This window comes from Pan paniscus, chromosome 15 (assembly GCF_029289425.2).
Source record: "Pan paniscus chromosome 15, NHGRI_mPanPan1-v2.0_pri, whole genome shotgun sequence".
Lineage (NCBI taxonomy): Eukaryota > Metazoa > Chordata > Mammalia > Primates > Hominidae > Pan > Pan paniscus.
Genome location: NC_073264.2, coordinates 51,728,781 through 51,748,505, shown reverse-complemented (window position 1 = coordinate 51,748,505; position 19,725 = coordinate 51,728,781). Strand labels below are relative to the sequence as shown.

General features: G+C 35.5%; 1 protein-coding gene across 4 annotated transcripts in view; it reads right to left on the bottom strand.

The window, feature by feature from the left end:
- Nucleotides 1-19,725, bottom strand: part of ATL1 (atlastin GTPase 1) — a 100,158-nt gene that overhangs the window by 23,218 nt on the left and 57,215 nt on the right. For all 4 annotated transcript variants that reach the window (XM_034937522.2, XM_055097569.2, XM_034937523.2 and 1 more), the window contains exons 4-7: nt 18,407-18,541; nt 17,839-17,943; nt 15,610-15,660; nt 13,870-13,926 (exon numbers count right to left, since the gene is read on the bottom strand). In XM_034937522.2, the coding sequence (XP_034793413.1) occupies nt 13,870-13,926; nt 15,610-15,660; nt 17,839-17,943; nt 18,407-18,541 (348 nt within the window). The remainder of the gene's footprint in view (nt 1-13,869; nt 13,927-15,609; nt 15,661-17,838; nt 17,944-18,406; nt 18,542-19,725) is intronic.

Here is a 19,725-nt window from a genome sequence, read left to right as displayed (position 1 = left end):
CTCATTTTTTCAATGCTCTAATACATACACAACAGCCGCAGAGTAGCAGTACCAATACCACCATCAACTACTATGACTACTTAACGAAAGTTTTTTTTTAATTTGGCACATGCTCTCCTCGTTCTCCTACTTTTTAGTTTATCTATTCATTCATTTATTTAAAGAAAATAGAGATTACATATGATGTTCTCTCCCTTTTGTCCCGCATTTAGTCTAAGTTCCGCAAACAAATATACATTTAATGATCACTCCTAGTCCTTATGTCATCTTTGCTGATCTGAAATTCATTCTTTAGTAGATTTTGCATTAAGGGTCATGGGAACAATATTCCTTGGATTTTTACATGTTGATAATAGTTGTGGCCCTTTATGCCTGAAAGTCAGTTTTGCTGGATGTCAAATCCTTGAATCACATCTTTTTTCCTTAAACAGGGTCACTTTTAAGTGGCGTGTGATTATGGATCTTTCTGGCTCCCATAAGATGGAGCCTCTCCTCCCTCTTATTTTGTTTTGTAGATTCTTGTGGGGAGAGGAGGGATTCTTGTAGAGAAAAGAATTAAAAATACCCACATCCACCCTCTTTAAGTAGTCTGCTAACTTTAAATAGATGTCCATTTTTGCCACAATTTTTGTCAAAATATAATAATTTGTATTTTGAACATTTCTTGCTAAAACATGTATTTTGAAAATAGATGTTAGCTGGGAAGTAATTTTTTCAAAATAGAGGTTCATGAACCAGGATAAATGAAACCAAGTATGTGGATTTGGCTGTATTTTGCATTTTTCTTGGGAGCTTTAGCCTCATTTCTTGGTCTTTTTCACTGGCCATCTTCCCAATTCAAAATAATGAGGACCATGTGTGGTATAGAAGCAAATATAAAGTTTCATTTTTTAAAATTAGCAATATATAAAGTAATCATGAAATTAATGGCAACGTTCCAACTCCCAGGTTTCCTGCCTGATGCTCTCATCCAGTGATGTGCTGATAAACTGGCTCTCTGACAAAAAAACAAAAGCCTTGATTTGTAGCATTTGCCAATTTCTGTGGTGTAAATATACCCATCATGGCTGATTCCAAGCTATTAAGAGTTTAATAACTGGTTTATATAATTCCTGAATATTTAATAATTGGTTCTCATGAATGGGGATGAGCAATTCCTACTGTCCCCCACCCCTCCCTAGATAATTTATATGCTTTTCATTCATCATGTATGGATTTCTATGAAATTCAGTCTTTATGTCAAAATCCATCAGTTTTTCTACACTGCAGAATCTTGATTTGCTCATGTATGAATATAGGTAGAGATAAAAACCAAGAATACAAATTAGCCTAATTTGCTCAGATAAAAACATATGAAGCCACAAACACTTTTTTAAATTAAATTCAGTCAGGCAACTGGGTCAAATGATGGACCTATACTATACTTAGCTTACAAATGAAATAATCATCTAACTTTTTAAAATCATGACAAATTTTATTAGCGTCCCTTTGGAGACTATATCTTTCAGGAAATTATTCAAAAGGAGTATTACAGCATGACTTGGTAACAGTGAAAAACTGAAATAAATCCAAATGCTCAACAATTGAGAAATAGCTATACAAACTATGGTGCATTAATATAACACATAGCTATTAATAAGTATGTAGAATATATCAACACATGAGTTGACTATGTCAGTATAAAAAGCTTATATGAAACAAATGTTATCTGAAAAATAACAGTAAATTTATGTGCACATCCATTATAAATATATGAAATTATTCCTACACTCACCGGGAAAGACTACATGTTCTAAAACCATACAGCCAGTAAATATCTGAACTGGTTTTTAATACATGTAATCAGTTTCTAATTTCAGTTTCAGGTAAAGGTAAACACCAGAACTGGTTTTAAACCCAAAGTAAGTAACACTTACTTCAATCAACAACCCACACAAAAAGCCAACAGAGAGCCTCATTGCTTTAAAAGTCAGTCAAGTAGTCAAAGACTCACTCCAGAAAACTTACTGTTTTCACCTCTACACCCAACACATTTAACAAAAGACATATTCTCAGACTGATGTCAACCCATCTTGCTTCCATAACCCACAAAACTCCAAAACACGCCCCTGACGCCTACATGTGGTCATCAGTTGGCTTTGCTCAATGAGACTATGCCTCACCAGCAGAGCTCTATAGTTCACTAAGCAATAAGTTTAGCTTTGTTTTTTTAAGTCGTATTTTGAGAGATGGTCTTATCCTTTGCCAATTCTGGACGTCTCATTGTACCATTTTTGAATGCCTTCACTTGGCAGCATCCTCTGTGACTCTTAGACTTACAGGTGCATTCTCTTTCTGCCTTGTTCCCAAATTCCATTTGTCCTTCAATTTGCTTCCAGGTGAATCTGTCTCAACAACAATCTGAGTTCTGATTTGCTTCATTGAGCTCTTGTTGCTAAATTAATTTGTTATCCTAGGATTTTGTAACCATATCGGTCTTTATATAGGGTCATTAGTCCTAAGTGTTTGCATAGAGTAATTCAAATTTTAGTGTTGGAAGTACATTCACTTGATAAATAATAAGACCTAATTTTTGTATAAAGTTCTTAGAACTTTTGGTTTGGGGGCACACCATTCAGTGAATATTTTTGCCATTAGCCTGCTTATTCTTTTGCTGCTTGCTTTGCTTTCTTTTATTTGACAATTTGTACAAAGTCTTGTCTCATGTGTTTTTGTTTTGTCTTGAATTGTTTTGTATCACTGAATGAATACTAAAGTCCTCTATAAAGAACAGATGGAAGCATAGGCCTAAGAAGTCTTCAGTCCCATTCACACTGCCCCAAAGACTAATGGTTGGAAGTCTGGTAGGCTGGCAACCAATTTATGCAAAAGTAATTAATCAAATTCTGCCTTAGGTTCCCTACAAAACCTTCAAGAGGACACTCTCTGTCTTTTCAATGCGTGAGTCACTTTGTATAGCACATAATACAAAATCAGTAATTGTCAGATTATTGATCATACAACTCTGTCCTAGCCTCTGCTTGCTTAAAGAACCCAAAACACTTCTCATGAGCACATACTATTGATTAACTTTTATGTTACAGGTTTATATCAAAACTGCAAGCTCCTCCTGGAAGAATTTCTGCTTCCTATTTCTATTAAACAACAACACTAATTTTTGTATCAATAATAGTAAATATACTTTTAAGAAATGAGAATAACTGTGGCCATTATGGTGAACTTTGGACATGTAAGAATAAACAAGTTAAGAGGAGCTCTTTAAATATTGAGACAAATACCAAACACTCATTAGTTAGCTGCTTCAAATAATAAACTGAGGCCTCAAAATAAAATGCTGACTCCAAAATGCAGTCTCTACATTTGACACTGTAACCTTCTGAAACCTGCCCTCCTTGCATTTCTTTTCATTCAGTTTTATTTTTACCACTCAATACATCCCTTCAATTCCTTCTGCTCCTTCCCCTGACCTTCTAAACAAGCTACTTTTTCCTCAGAAATTTTCACAGGAAAGGAGTGGGCACACTGCCCAAATCTACTTAAAACTGCTAGATCAGAAGGCTATTCTACAGAAGTTGAATTTAAACCCTGGTCTTGAGCTGAGTGTTAAGGAATTCTTTTAACCCAGAAAGATAAAAATTTGTTGCAGACTTGTTAGATATTTACTGTCCTGAACTATCAGTTCTGTTCCAACTAGTTCACTTAATTGTTAGACCTTCAGGTGGGAAAAAATGGTTAAAAACAGTGGGATAAGAAAGACCAGGAGAATACTTAAATAACCCAGCTGTTTATTAAAACATAATGATAATACATTTTAACAATTTAGTGGCCTTTAGGGGGCAAGAAAAATAAAAAAAATTACAGAAGGCTATTTCGGAAGACTTTCTCTTAAATATCAATTGGACAAAGGTTCTAAATTATAAATAAAATAGGGATGAATCAACAGGAAACTTTAAAAATTGACTTCAGGAAACTTTCAGACATAAAATATGAATATGGAAGAAAAAACATATGAGGCTCAGATATAAAATATAGACTCAGAATAAAAAGGTTGAATGAGAAATTGTCAATTTAGAAATCTCTAGTATATCACTGACTTTTCATAGGCCTTGGGTAATTAGCAAAATAGAAATCAAGACAAATTTGTGGTCCTTCAGATAAAAACAAGACCAAAATATCCTCTGTTCTCTATGAATCAGGAACCTATAGATAGGGAAGTCTATGGATATTGCAGGCAGAAAATCCACTGGAAGAACCAGTGTCCCAAAGCAGCTAAGTATACCTATAATACGTATGATTTACAAAAAAAAAAAAAAAATGAATCTTTGCACAAACTCTCCAAGGATATGGGCAGAAAAATTAGAGACAAGCTAATAGGAGGGCAGATCAATCCTTCCAAATTATCATAAATCTTTCTTTTTTATTAAAAAGAAAATCCATGATAAGTATTAAATCAACAACATCAAAGACTCAGTGCCTTTTGTAGCCCATTGCTTGATCCAGTAACCAAGGCTTATCTTCCTTGCCTCAGAGCAGTTACAGCCTCATCTAATTACTTGAAGTATCTACAGACCATGCTCTAGGATCACCTTTAAATTTGATGGTACCACATACAGTACAATCACTATTGCTAACTGAAAACACCCAACATTTTTCTGTTAGTCTTAACTAACGAAATATGGTATTTTCTTTTTGTATTACCACCCATCAGTGTGACACTTTCAATGCAGCAACTCTATACCCTTAACCATTGAAGGAGAATTTCATAATTGTGTTTCTCCAGTTCAAGAAGGGGCCATGCCCAGTATAAATATTTTGGACACTCTCACGTCAACTTATGACTTAATATTGTTTGGATATAATTCTTACCTTAAAAGTATAAAGGACATAGTTCTTACCTTAAAAGTATAAAGAGACAATACTGGATATCTAATAGTTGCTCCAGATCTTGAATCCAGGTCTTCCAATTTCGAGTTGTATATGCAAACTATTTACAATCCCAAATATGTATATACTACCCCCTTAGTGAACATTTATCGTACACATGCTTTATGAACAGCATGGTAGGTGCGCTAGACTTCAAAAAGTAAATGACAAAGTTCTTGCTCATAAGTCATTTTTAATTTAATCAATGAGAGGGGATAGGCACATTAAAATGTAAGACAATAAAATACAGCTTAATAAGTGGCTCAGATTAAGATAGCAAAGAGAAGCCCTAAAAGATGGTAGTTAAGTGCAAGGGCCCTGAGCTGTGGCCTAGGTTGAGGTCAGCTCTACAATTTAAAGATACATGTGACCAAGAGTAAGTTTCTCAACTACTCTCAGCCTCAGTACTTCTCATTGGATAGAAAAATTAAAGACGAGAATAAAGAAGGAGTGGTAACATTAGTTGTTTTATAGAACTGTCATGATCAGTAATTTGAATAATGTAAGAAAAATGCTTAGCACAGTGCATGGCACAAAATAAGCATGCAATAAATTGCTGTTATTGCTCTTCTGGACATTTCAGGTACCTAAATGTAGAAATTGGGAGAATCCTAGTCTACACCACTGACCTAGTTCTATGTAGCCAGATAAGCATTTCTTCTAATCCATACAGCTCTCAGATCACCTAAATTGCTCTCTCGACAGAACATGGGATAGGGTAGATAACTTCCTCAGCTGTCTTTTTCCATATCATTTCCTTTAATTTTCAGCCCAAGCAGACAGACATCAGCCTTTCATTTTCTCAGTGAGGTCATGCATTTATCAGGTATGACTTGGCAGTTATAATCATCACAGATATTTGACCAAAGATGTTTTGTTTCAAAGTAGCTTAAATCACTATCAAAGAATTTTTTGTGCAAATGGACATTCTCAAATCATGGGAATAAAGGGTCCTCAAACATAATTAAGCAAACTAGAGTAAAATAATTCCTAATTGTCCTGTGTAGGCCCAATTTGAATAAGAAATTGTGAGAAACAGTACTTGTCCTAATGTAATAGAGTATTATTATATGCTTCCCCTTCTATTATTTTTCAGCAACCTTCAGTTTCACTTAAAACTGGCACAGACTGATGTGCTCACTAATAATTACATCTCCACTGAAAGGAATGTGAAGAATTGAGTTTTTACCTTTATCTCACAAAGATAATTTGAATCTCTGTGTAAGGTCTAAGGTCTTGCTGGGCTTTTAAGTGTATGAAAATGGTTAATAAACATGCTATAGGTGAAAACTGGGCTGAATTAACTCCAGAAAGTGAAGTACTTGACACTGAGGACATGGAAGAGAAGATAATAAATGTAAATAGTCCTAAAATATATGCTCAAGAAAGAAATAAGCCTTCTAAGAGAAGTCAAGTTTGTGTGAAGGAAAGTTTTTTCTTAGGGTTTATGCTTCCTACTTTCCTATTACAGGCCAACCTTAATCTACTAACTATCTGTACACAGAAATGTACATAGAAATGGTGCCCTATCTCTCTGCTACCAGAACCTTCTGCCATAGATGCTGTCTGCTGGAGTGTGCCCAGTGGCTAAATCTGTCCTCAAATATGTGCTTGAGAATGACATAGAGAGTGCAGATTCCCTGGTCTAAACACAGGGATTCCAATTCAGCAGAACTGTGGCATGGCTCAGAAATGATTCTAACCCAGGTGCCTAAAACACCTGCTTCTGCATCAATCATCAAGACTACAGATATGCTGCAGCCCCATCTCTTCTCTGTGAGCCATACAGCCTAAATCCTGCTAAAATTCCCAACTACCTCAGGGCTCTGGGCCTCAAAAAGGTCCAGAAATCATCAAATATATTCAGGACTCTGCCTTAAAGGAACCAAGGCTCAGGAACATCGTGACCACTATTTAAATTTGCTCTAGATTAAACAGGATTTTGCAGACCGGCCTACTAGAAACAGACCCACCATGTCGAAATGCCACTGAGAAATGTATTGACATCTAAAACATGAACTCAAGTGAATCTTGAGACTATAATACACTTTAGTAAATGGGAATGTTTCTATTTCTTCATAGCCTACCTAATTAGAAGGCATGAAGTGATTAAATCGTAAACTCCTGGGCTGCTATTGCCAAAGGGTACATTTACAGGTATAATACAGGGTCCTCTTAGTAAGGGGGATCTGTTTTTAGCATAGACCCCATAACAAGCTTACTGTTGTTAGCACATGACGGAGTGGAAACCCTCTCCACCACCACAGCCCAGTAGAACTGAGAGGACAAGAGTGACAAGCACACACACAGAGCTCCTCAGAGTCATACAAGTGGAAACTGAGCCTTTCCTGGGGAAACAAGTAACTGGCGGCTGGTCATTTAGCAGAGCATTAGAGGAAGACAGCCTTGCTTGGTGTTGATAAGCAGCCTGCATTTAGAGTGAACTTCAAATAATGTCTGACAACATCAAAAATATCCAGAATTAGTCGTAGGGATCCTGCCCCAAGGATGTGATCATCCCAATACAGAGCAATGTGGGGCCAGGTGTGGCTCATGCAAGTCTAAATGACCAAGAAAGAAAAACTCATAATATACCAATATAGACACAAATCTATCGCATGTGACAAGACATTTTCACTAGGTTCTTAGAGCAAACTGGGTGTTATTACTCAAATAAAACTTGCACAGTTATTACATACAGCCATGTTTAAATTAATGGAAAAATATTGTCATTCTCAACAAAAACTGGAAGTCCTAAGGTAAAGAAGCTAATATAAAGAACCTAGTTATTTTATAGATAGATATGTTAATAAAGTAGCTCCTGCCAGATTTTTATACTTTAAATTCAAATGCTCATAGTGAGCAAAACAGGTGAGAAAATAACTAATGTCACTTAGAGAACTCTATACTGTGTCTTAATGTGACTTATACTTCCTGGGCGTGCTACATAGTTTAGAGCTGGCTCATTAGAGCTTGCAAAAAACAGTTGTTAAATTTTGAGGAATTTTTGCAAGTTGGTTGACGTCATGGTAGCTTGAAATTGGCCATGGTAAAAGTATTTACACCATAAAAATTAGCAAATAATATATATCAGGCTCACCTCCTCCCTCCTCCCCAACCAGTTTTAAACATTTTACCAGCACACCACTGGTTACACTTGCACTTCGATATTGCTTTTAAACTGAATTCATTTAGCTTTTAATTCTCTCTTTTAAACCATGGTTTTTAAATACACGAACATATTTTTGTTTGCTTGATTACAGCTTGATATAAATTGGTTTTTTAAAGAATCAAGTTAATATGTTAATTCAGCTATTCATTTTCCTGGCTAATTGTCTTCATATTTGTTGTTTATTATAGGTCTGTTTATTATTCATAATTGTACTGTATTTCAGAGTTAAGAATTCTTCTATTTTAAATTTGTTTAAATTAATTTTGTCTATTTATTTATTTTTTGAGATACGGTCTCACTCTGTTGCCCAGGCTGGAGTGCAGCGGTGCAATCATAGCTCACTGCAGCCTCAAACCCCAGGGCTCAAGTGATCCTCCCACTTCAGCCCTGCTCCAAATAGCTGGGACTACAGGCGCTGTAGTTCTTTGTGGATTTTTTTCTTTCACTTTTTGTAGAGATAGAGTCTCACTATGTTGCTCAGGCTCATCTCAAACTTCTGGTCTCCAAGCAATTTTCCTGCCTCCTCCTCCCAAAGTACTGGAATTGCAGGCATGAGCCACCACACCTGGCCTTAGTTTAATTTTAATATAAAATTATTTTTAAAATTTCATTATCCCCCACCTTACTTTCTCAGGCAATGTTTAAAATTTCCCCACACTTTTACCCAAATGAATAAAGCTGTTAACTTATCAGAGAGAAGAGGATAGAAGTGACCTGCTAAAAAAGATTGCTAAATCGAAATTTCATTTAAAAGTTATTTTACTTTGCAATTTTTTGCTATGCTTTTTCTAATTGAAATTTGAATTATTTAACTCATATATGTTTTGAAATTCGAATGTATTTGCATTTTATCTTTTGATTTTATAATGTATAGTATTTTTTGTTTTGGATTTGGTTGATTTAATCTAAAATACTATAAAATAACTTTGGATGCCATCTTTACTACTTAATGAGCTTCGCATTTCAATTTCAGATAGTTAACAGTTACAAGTCCAAACATGTTTAGGAGTCATTGTTGACTCAGTCAGCGAAAACTTTTTTCTTGTCACTGACATTTCATAATGTCAACAGTTTACTAACTAGGGTAATCTCTTAAAGTTTTTTTCCATTGTTTGTTTTCAACTCTTTTTTTTTTTTTAACCAAAAGCCGCAACTCTATCAATCTTTATCTCTCATCTATTTTATTAGAGCATTGATTGGTCTTTTCCAGTTTTAATGTTTCTGGCAAAATGTAAGGAGCAGTGACATCTGCTGGTAAGACCTAAAGTCTCTTTCTGTAATTTACAATGGAGTTCCCTACTCTGGTTTGCCAGTGGTTCTGAGTAACAAGAGAAGAAAATCAAAACAATAGGCTATTACCATATAGCACTTCAACGATCAACCTAACAAATGATAAAAAAAAAAAAAAGACAACAGTATCTAGTAGATATTGTAAATCACATAGAAGACTGCAAGCAAGACTGGTTTTATTCTACCTCACCTCCTCCCCACACCAGGTTCCTGAGCCCTCGGGAGAATTCATACCCCTTCATCACAGCATACATCATCTCTCCATGCTACTTTACTTCATCATATTTTTCCCAGATCCTCACTCCCATTCCTCAACTATTCATTCCCACCCACGCTCACTTTAATATATATTATTTTGTGTATGTACAGCATTTTAAATATGCATAAATAGTATCATGTTATAAATCTCACACTTTTTTCTGCTTACTTCTGTACAAATTTTAACACTCTATTCATGCTACTCTATGCACTTCTGGTTCATTGCCTTTAGATGTTGCAAAGTATTCCAGAGTATGCTTTTCCCCATATTTTTATGTATCTGCTCTGCTAGTGATGGACACCTAAGTTGTCTCCAAATTCCTGCTACTATTACTCTATCAATAAATATCCTTATATATTTCCTCTGCTCCATGGAATGGCTGCTCCAATCTGCACTTTCAACAATAGGGCCTGAGTGTTCACATTTACCCAAATCCTAGCTTTCATTGGTATTATCTCCATGTTCTACTTTTTGCCTATTTAATGAGTGTAAAGTGGTATTTCATTGTTGTTTTAATATTTATCTAATTATCAGTGAGACTTGACATCCCTTCAAAAATGTATTAGCCATTCAGGTTTCCTTTCTGTGACTTGTCTATTAATATTCTTTGCCTGTTTTCTGATTGGGAACCAGGTTTTGGTTACTTGCAAAAGTTTCCTGTATGTTCTGCTTAGTAATCTTTTGTTGACGTTGACATTGTCAATATCTTCTACCAATCTGTTCATTTTGATTATAAAGTCATTTGATAAATACAAATACTTAATTTTGATGTAGTAATATGCATCAGTTTTTTACTACATGGTTTATTTTGGAGGGTCTAATAAATGTTTCTTCACCTCAGTTCAGAAAAATATTCTCCAGCACTTTCTTCTATTAGCTTTATAGTTTTAACTTGCATATTTAGTTCTTTGATCCATCTGGAGATTACTTCTATTACAGTATTTAGTAAAAATCCAGCTCTTTCTTCAAATAGTGAACTTGTTTTTCCAAACCCAACTATTAACTCATTTATTTCCCACCAGTTTATGATGCCACCTCTATTGACTACCAGGCTCCCATATACATATGAGTGTATTTAAACTGTTTAGTTCCACTGAGCTTTGCTCTTGTATCTGTGTAGGACCTCACCATTTTCATTGCTATGGCTTTTTAGTGTGTATTGAGCCCTCTAATTTAGATCGTCTTCTTAAAAACTGACTTAAGGCCGGGCTCAGGGGCTCACACCTGTAATCCCAGCACTTTCGGAGGCCGAGGCGGGCAGATAACCTGAGGTCAGGAGTTCGAGACCATCCTGGCTAACATGGTGAAACCCCATCTCTACTAAAAACACAAAAAAATTAGCCGGGCATGATGGTGGGCACCTGTAATCCCAGCTACTTGGGAGGCTGAGGCAGGAGAATCGCTTGAACCCGGGAGGCAGAGGTTGCAGTGAGCTGAGATCATGCCATTGCATGCATTCCAGCCCGGACAACAAGAGCAAGACTCCGTCTCAAAAAAAAAAAATAAATAAATAACCTGACTCTTAAATCAAAACAAGACTTAATTCTTCCATATGAGTTGTAGAAAATATACAAAAATCCTATTGTAATTTCAATTATAATTGCACTGAGTTTGACTAATTTGTTGAGAATGAAATTCTCCACAACATTAAATCATACCATCTGTGATCATATTATATCTCTTTGGTTTATACAATTTTTTCTCTATGGTCTTTAATAGACCTTTGAATTTTTCTCCAGAAAGGTCTTTATATTTTGGTGGCTAATTACTAAAGATTTTTGTTTTGTTTTGCTATTGTGAATGGTATATATATTTTAAAACTTATATTTGCTAGCTGTAATTGCTGGTTTTAAGAAACGCTATTGGCCGGGTGCGGTGGCTTACGCCTGTAATCCCAGCACTTTGGGAGGCCGAGACGGATGGGTCATGAGGTCAGGAGATCAAGACCATCCTGGTTAACATGGTGAAACCCTGTCTCTACTAAAAACACAAAAAAATTAGCTGGGTGTGGTGGCGGGCACCTGTAGTCTCAGCTACTCGGGAGGCTGAGGCAGGAGAATGGCGTGAATCCCAGAGGTGGAGCTTGCAGTGAGCCGAGATCGCACCACTGCACTCCAGCCTGGGCGACAGAGTGAGACTCCGTCTCAAAAAAAAAAAAAAAAAACACACTATTGACCTTTTAAAATTTAAAAATGTTATCACATAATATGATACCTACAAAAGAATGCATGTAACATATATATATGCTATTAAGCAGATTAATAAAATAAATACTTGTGAACCCACAAACCCGCTTAAATAATTGAAAATGCCAATAACATTGAAGCTTCCTGTGTGTCCCTTCCTGATACATCCCCATTTCTCCTCTCCGGTAGTAAATACTACTTTAATTTTGCTTTTTAAATAGTTTTATCACACGTGTTTATATTCTTAACATATTGTTTAGTTTTGCTCATTTTGGACCTTTATAAAAAATGCTATCCTACTGTAAATAGTCTTTGGCAACTAGCTTTTTTCCAATCCACATTATGTTTTTAAAATTGATCCATCCTGAGACATATAGCTTTTATAAATGTTCTTTCTTATTTTCATTAGGTTTTGTCTGTTATTCTTTTTTCTTTTTTCTTTTTTTTTGTTTGTTTTTTTGAGACAGAGTCTCACTCTGTTGCCCAGGCTAGAGTGCAATGGTGCAATCTTGGCTCACTGCAACCTCCACTCCCAGGTTCAAGTGATTCTCCTGTCTCAGCCTCCGGAGTAGCTGGAATTACAGGTGCCCGCCACCATGCCCAGCTAATTTTTGTATTTTTAGTAGAGACAGGGTTTCACCATATTGGTCAGGCTGGTCTTGAACTCCTGACCTCAAGCAATCCACCCACCTTAGCCTCCCAAAGTGCTGGGATTACAGGTGTGAGCCAATGTGCCCGGCCTACTTTTTCTTCTTAATTTGTACTTATCACTAATTTTCTGCCTTTCTTCTTTTCTAATATAAAACTTTTATGGCTATATTTTTTTCCCTCTAAGTACCATTTTCATGATAGCATTTAATGTTCAATATGTATGTTTTCTTTCAAGCACTCAATTTGCAGTATTTTCATGTAACTATTATGAGTTTAACTTAACCCATGAATTATTTTTGAAGTGTGTGCTTAAATTTCCAAAATATGCTTTTTAAAATGAGCACTTTCTTACTAACTTTTAACTAAATTGTCCTATGATGACAGAATGAGGTCAGTATGAATTCAATCCTTCGAAATTTGTGGAGACCTGCTTTGTGGCTTAATACGTGGTAAATTTTTGTACATACACCTTGCATGCTTAAGAGTAATGTGTTTTCTTTGTTACTTACACTATTCTATGCATGTACCATAAAGCAAGCTTGTTAGCCCTAGGTTTCACATCTTCTGTATTGTTACTCATTTTCTGTTTACTTGACTTATCAATAGTTAGGAGCTGTGTTTCAGTGGATTTACTTATTTCTTCTTATGGTTCTATTGATCTTTATATATTTTGAGGCTATTTGTCATACAAATTTAGAATTTTTTTTTTTTTTTAAGAGACACCGTCTCTCACTATGTTGCCCAGGCTGGACTCAAACTCTTGGGGTCAAGTGATCCTCCCACCACAGCTATCCGAGTAGCTGGGATTACAGGAATGTGCTACCATGCCTGACTAGAATTCTTGTATTTTCCTGGTGAAATAACCTTTTATTATTATGAACTTCTCTATTCTAAATAATTCTTATAGACTTGAAGTCTCACAAAAATATAGACACTTGTTTTCCTTCACTTAGTATGTGCCTGATATATCTTTTTCTATCCTTTTATTTTCAAAAGAACACATTCTTATGTTTAATACATCTCATAAGATATGGCTGGATGTTTAATTTTTGTACGTAAATGAGGCTGGGCCCAGGGGCTCACACCTGTAATCCCAGCACTTTGAGAGTCACTTTGAGTTCAGGAAAAAAAAAAAGCTGACATTTTGCCTGGAACCAGAATGCCTAATTCATCTTTCATTTCCACATCTCTTTTTTAAAAAATAATTCTTAAAAATTCGATTTCCTCATTTCCATCTCATTCTATATTGCATCAAATAGCATAAAATAGTTCAAAAATGGTTTCTCAATGAAATAAAAAGAGAAGGAAACATGACCCTAATTAATATACCTGGTTACAGTCTTCAGGAAAATCTAGTAAGAATTTACCATCATTTAACACTCGCTCACCTGAAATGGCTTCAGGAATGTTTCCTCCATTGCCAGTCTGCCATACTCAGTGAAAAGCTAGAAAAAAAATTAAACACACACACATACACAGAGAGAGAGAGAGTGAGAGAACTTTAGCACCTGCAAAGTTTTAATTCTTGGCTTTCTTTCATTTACTTTTCCCTCTAGGTATAACAGAATATTATATTAAGAAGATTCTAATAATCATTTTCAGGAAATAAGCATTGGATAGGTAAAGCAGAGCCATGGTAATTAGATATTTAAGAATGAAAGACATAAAGTACATTTAAAAATAAAATTTCCATTTTACTTTTAAAATGGAAATTGTATTTTTAAAATTAACACTTTTATATTTTAAAATGAACACTTTTTATATCTAGAATGTGGGTTAATTTTTTTGTGGGGGACAAAACAGAAGAAGGAAACATGCTAAATGACCTTTAGAAGCAGAACTTGCATAAATTAGACCAGAGAGCTGTAAACTATGTAGGATATATTTACAAAAGCTGTTGCCTGAGGAAATTTAATGGCACAATGGCTTGGATTACTACAAAAGCATTAGGCATTTAGCTTAAGAAATGGAGAGTCCTTTTCCTTTCTTTGTCTTTTTTCTTATTCTTTTTCTTTTTCTTTTTCTTTTTTTTGAGACAGGATCTCACTCTGTCACGCAGGCTGGAGTGCAGTGGCATGATCTCTGCTCACTGCAGCCTTGACCTCCCTGGCTCAAGTGATCCTCCTACTTCAGCCTACTGAGTAGCTGGGACCACAGGCATGCGCCACCACACCTGCCTGGCTAATTTTTGTATTTTTGGTAGAGATAGGGTTTCACCATGTTGCCCAGGCTGGTCTCAAACTCCTGGGCTCAAGCAATCTACCTGCCTCAGCCTCCTAAACTGCTGGGATTACAGGCGTGAGCCACTGCACCCGGCCCTGGAGGATCTTGAAATGAATTCGAAAGAGAAGAAACATATACTGTGCCCAGAGCATAATAAACCTGGAGAGTTGTGCTCCTTAGTCCTGGGAACTTTCTCAGTACTGTCGCCAGTTGTAAACCGAAACTCTGCTTCTTTGTTTCTGCTCCTTTTGGAGCAGTGATTGCTCTGTAGTTTTCCTGAGGCTAGATTGAACCTTATCACCTCAGCTGTGTGTTTTTTTTAAATGTCTGTGACTTGCAATGTGGCTCTTTTTCTAAAAATATATTAAATTTGATGTTAAATTAGGGAGAAAGGTAGTTACTTATTGATATGGTTAGGCTTTGTGTCCCCACCCAAATCTCATTTTAAATTTTAATCCCCATAATCCCCACGTGTCAAGGGAGAGACCAGGTGAAGGTAATTGAATCATGGAGGCTGTTTCCCCCACGCTGTTGTCGCTGTTCTCGCCATAGTGAGTGAGTTCTCACAGATCTGATGGTTTTATAAGGGGCTCCTCCCATTTCGCTTGGCACTTCTCCTTCCTGCTGCCTTGTGAAGAAGGTGCCTTCTTCCCCTTTGCCTTCGGCCATGACTGTAAATTTCCTGAGGCCTTTCCAGCCGTGCTGAACTGCGAGTCAATTAAACCTCTTTCCTTTATAAATTAACCAGTCTCAGGCAGTAATTACCAGGCAGCTAACTGGGCCAATAGTTCCTGTTTAAACAGCAGAATCAGAATCTGATTATGTTTTGAAATCATTCCCCAAAGTTCTGCTATACATGTTCCAAAGACTACCAGATACACAAAAAGGAAAATAAATATTGTTACCTGGAGGTGCTGAAGATCATCCTCCTGGACATTTTGGGATAAGTTATATACCTTGATAAAGAAACAAAATTACAATGATAAGATAATTGGCATCATCCTAAGCACTTACTTCATCATTCCCTACTTTTAGAAATATCAGTTACCACAAAATGGACTCTCTTACATACATGCTTACATGATATTTGTAAGATGTTGAGAGAGACGTAAAATAAGCTTGAGAGACAATAAGGAATGTACAATGATTATAAAATGGTTCCAGAAATACAGTAGTCACCTGCTCTGGAGATGGAATATTAAAATTACTTTATGAACCTAATTTACGCAATTAGTCAAAAAAACTCATTCTTCCAAGCAAGACAAAATAATAACAATCTAAATCTCAGCAAGCCATATGGAAAATTTTGTTTTGAAAAATCATGTTGACTTCTTCACAATTAATCATTTTATTTATGTCTATACAGAGTTTCATCACATGGAAGTTAGGTTCTGAATATCATGCTCACATCCTTATATATATATGTGATAACAGCATTAAGATGACATTTTTTGAGGGAAATAAATATCATTAACTTCAAAGAAAAGGAGGCTTATATATTTATGTACTGATATAAAAAGAATGCTCTGTATACTTATTTAAATAACAGATCATCATTTCTCACATAATTTAAAAAAGTCATTACTAAGGAGTTAGCAGATTTTTCTCTGAAAATATTCAATGTATTCAGGTCAAATATAAATAATGAGTAATACTGAAAAGGCAAAGTCAATCTGGTTTAAATAGGCTTGTATAAGTATGGCTTACACTGTGAATTACAATAAATTAGATTAATTTAGTCAGTATTTTAAAGGCTTATACAATGTGTGTATTCAAAATATCATATTGTACATTATATATATACATATATATACACACACATATATATATATTTACACATATATATATATATATTTTTTTTTTTTGAGACGGGAGTCTCGCCCTGTCGCCCAGGTTGGAGTGCAGTGGCGCAATCTCGGCTCACTGCAAGTGCTCTGCCTCCTGGGTTCACGCCATTCTCCTGCCTCAGCCTCCCAAGTAGCTGGGACTGCAGGCGCCTGCCACCATGCCCGGCTAATTTTTTGTATTTTTAGTAGAGACGGGGTTTCACCATGTTAGCCAGGATGGTCTCGATCTCCTGACCTCGTGATCCGCCCGCTTTGGCCTCCCAAAGTGCTGGGATTACAGGCGTGAGCCACTGTGCCTGGCCAATATATATAATTTTTATTTGTCAACTGAAAGAAAAGTTAATTTTTAAAAGTTGATTAAGTAGGTTATAACCATGACTTTTTTTTTATGACTTTTACTTTAAAGTCCTTTATTTAATAAATTCAGTCTTCCTTCCTCCTTCTGTTTACCCTGTCTTGGTTGTCCTAATCATATATGACGCCCTTGTTGCTGGTTCACTAGCTCCATTCTCTATGCTTGCTTATAATTTTAGTCTTGACTCACTCATCCTAACTGCTTTGCCTTTTCTGCCTTTTTAAGCTATCTTACCTTTTTTTATTGATCTGCCCTGTTCCTTGGCCACTCTCTTTTTGCTTTTGCCAGTGGATTGAAAATATCTAAAAATAGTCTTAAAATCTTTTATGCTATGGATTCTATGGTTCTAATAAAACTCTACAAGGATTTTCAGGACAATTTAGAAAGCCCACAATAACCTCAAAAATAAGACTTTTTAAAAAGTGAAAGAAAAAAGGAAAGGAAAGATAAATTTTATATATAAGATATTTACTTTCCTAAATGTACATTAAGGTGTTTTTAAAAGCTATGAACACATGTAAATGTTTTTACATTTAGAAATGTTTCTACTGGCTATGTAGAACAAAATTTATATTTATAAACACTGTTTCATTAAACATAACTTATAATAGATGGTCTCAATGTATACGCATATAAGATTTATGTTACTGAGTTTATTGTAGGCTTTAAACAACAACAACAAAAATCCCAATAAGATAATATGACCTTTTCTAACCAAAGCAGTCAATATGAAAGTTTGTCAGTAATTAAACTACAGTAACAAAAACAATTCCACTCTTATAGAAATCACGAGAACTGGTATGCTAATTGAGTCAAACAATATATATGATTCCCAATTTCTGTTGTTTATCTCATTATAACATGTATGTAGAAACACATATACTCATAATTTTTAGTTAAAGAAACATCATCAAAATGGGCTTATTTCATACCTGTATTGAGCTGATCATTGTGCTAAGGGCAAATACTGTGGCTGAATCTCTCAAAGTTGACTGACTATCAAAGGTTCCCTGAGTATCCATCAATAACACTGCAACCTACAGGCAAGAAGAGTACATTATTGATATTTTATAGAACATCTAGGTCATTAGGGTTACCATAATATTAATATCATAAGAACTAAGGCAAACCATTATTAATGAATACTATTTTAGATAATTTCTTACACATGCCATGAATGCCACAGAAAATAAAAATATTAACAGCTGATTACTATTATAAGTAATTTTTACTAGTAATCCAACGTAACAGAAACTTTATGTAGCAGTGAAACAAAATACAGATGTTACTTGCTGATCTGCTGTTCTATCATCGTTATAATTTCGCCTACTCTGATCACAAGAAAGGGAAACAAAGATCATGCTATAGGATGCTACCCCAACTTTAAGCTTCATGTCAAATGGTCAAAATTAATTTTCAAAAGTGCAACTTCAAGGATCCTAAAAAGTAGTAACTGTTATAAGTGAAAACTCAATTTTATTTAGGAAGTTAGCATCATACCTTTTTACCATCAGGTTTATTGATAAGGAAGATTTCACTCCATATCTGAATTCCTGTGGTCTCTCGTTCAGATCCACCTCTCCATGAAAAACCAGTCAATGGTTCATTGTAGTCTCCAACCCAATCAACTGATTCCTATAAAATGATAAAGTCTATGATATGGAACTTGATATGTGTGTATAGTTTTTTCCATTCATTCATTCTGATTCTTATCCCTCTCCAATTCTAGTTAAAAGGAAACAACATATGCACATCTATTGCATTGATACAATCACTTTATTCATCCAAAAAATAATTACAGAGGAGCAACCATCTGCCACATTTTTGATATGTCCTGGGGATATAAAAATGAAAAGATATCATTGCAGACCGGAGGAAATTCACAGCCTAACAGCGAGACAGACATGCAAACAAACCATTATGATGCAATAAATGCATGCCAAAATGGAAGTATATATAATGCATAAATGGTAGCATAGAAAATAACTAACTAACCATTGGTCAGGCAAGACCACATAGGATGTTTGAGCTAAGACTTGAAAAATATTTAGGAATTTTCCAGGGAAGCAAATTTGGAGAAGGCATTCCAGAAAGGAAGGCAAGCAGGCAGGCAGGCAGAAAGGAAGGAAGTAGGGAGCATATTATGCTTTGGTTTTGTGGGAGGAGGAAGCAAGTAGCAGGAAGAGGCTGGACAGATGGCCAGATTCTGAAAGACCTTGTAAGGTCCTTAAGGGAGTCAGATTTTATCCTGCAGGCGACGGAAAGTTATGAAGAAGCAGAGATGAATTATCATCATAGTTGTGGTAGAAAGATTCTAGAAGTAGGTAGGGCTGGTTAGTAGGGAAGGGAAATGATAGCTAGAAAAGATAAAGGTGGGGGTGCTATAATAAAGGTCAAAAATATGACTGAAGGCCTGACCAGGGCCAGGACAGCAGGAAGGAATAGACAAGTACTGATACAGGTGGAGTTTGAGAAGCCAAAGGAAGACAGAATAGGAAAAATTATCAATTGTTTAAAGGCTGAAGATCAAGTTGGATAAGGCATGGAAAATATCCCATAGATTTAGTAAGTCAGTAATTGGTGACCTTGGTTGATAGTAGTTACCCCCATTTTGATATCTGTTACAGAGAATAAATTATTAGTTTTTGGAAGATCTCATTAGATAATTGTCCAATCTAAAACCTTACAGTAACGAATGCAGAGGAATTTGGGAGAGGACTACTTGGACTGATAAAAAATCTACATAAACTAATTTAAAGAAAAATGTAGGAAATACATTTTTCCTACATGATAGGAAATTTAATTATATCCTATCTTGT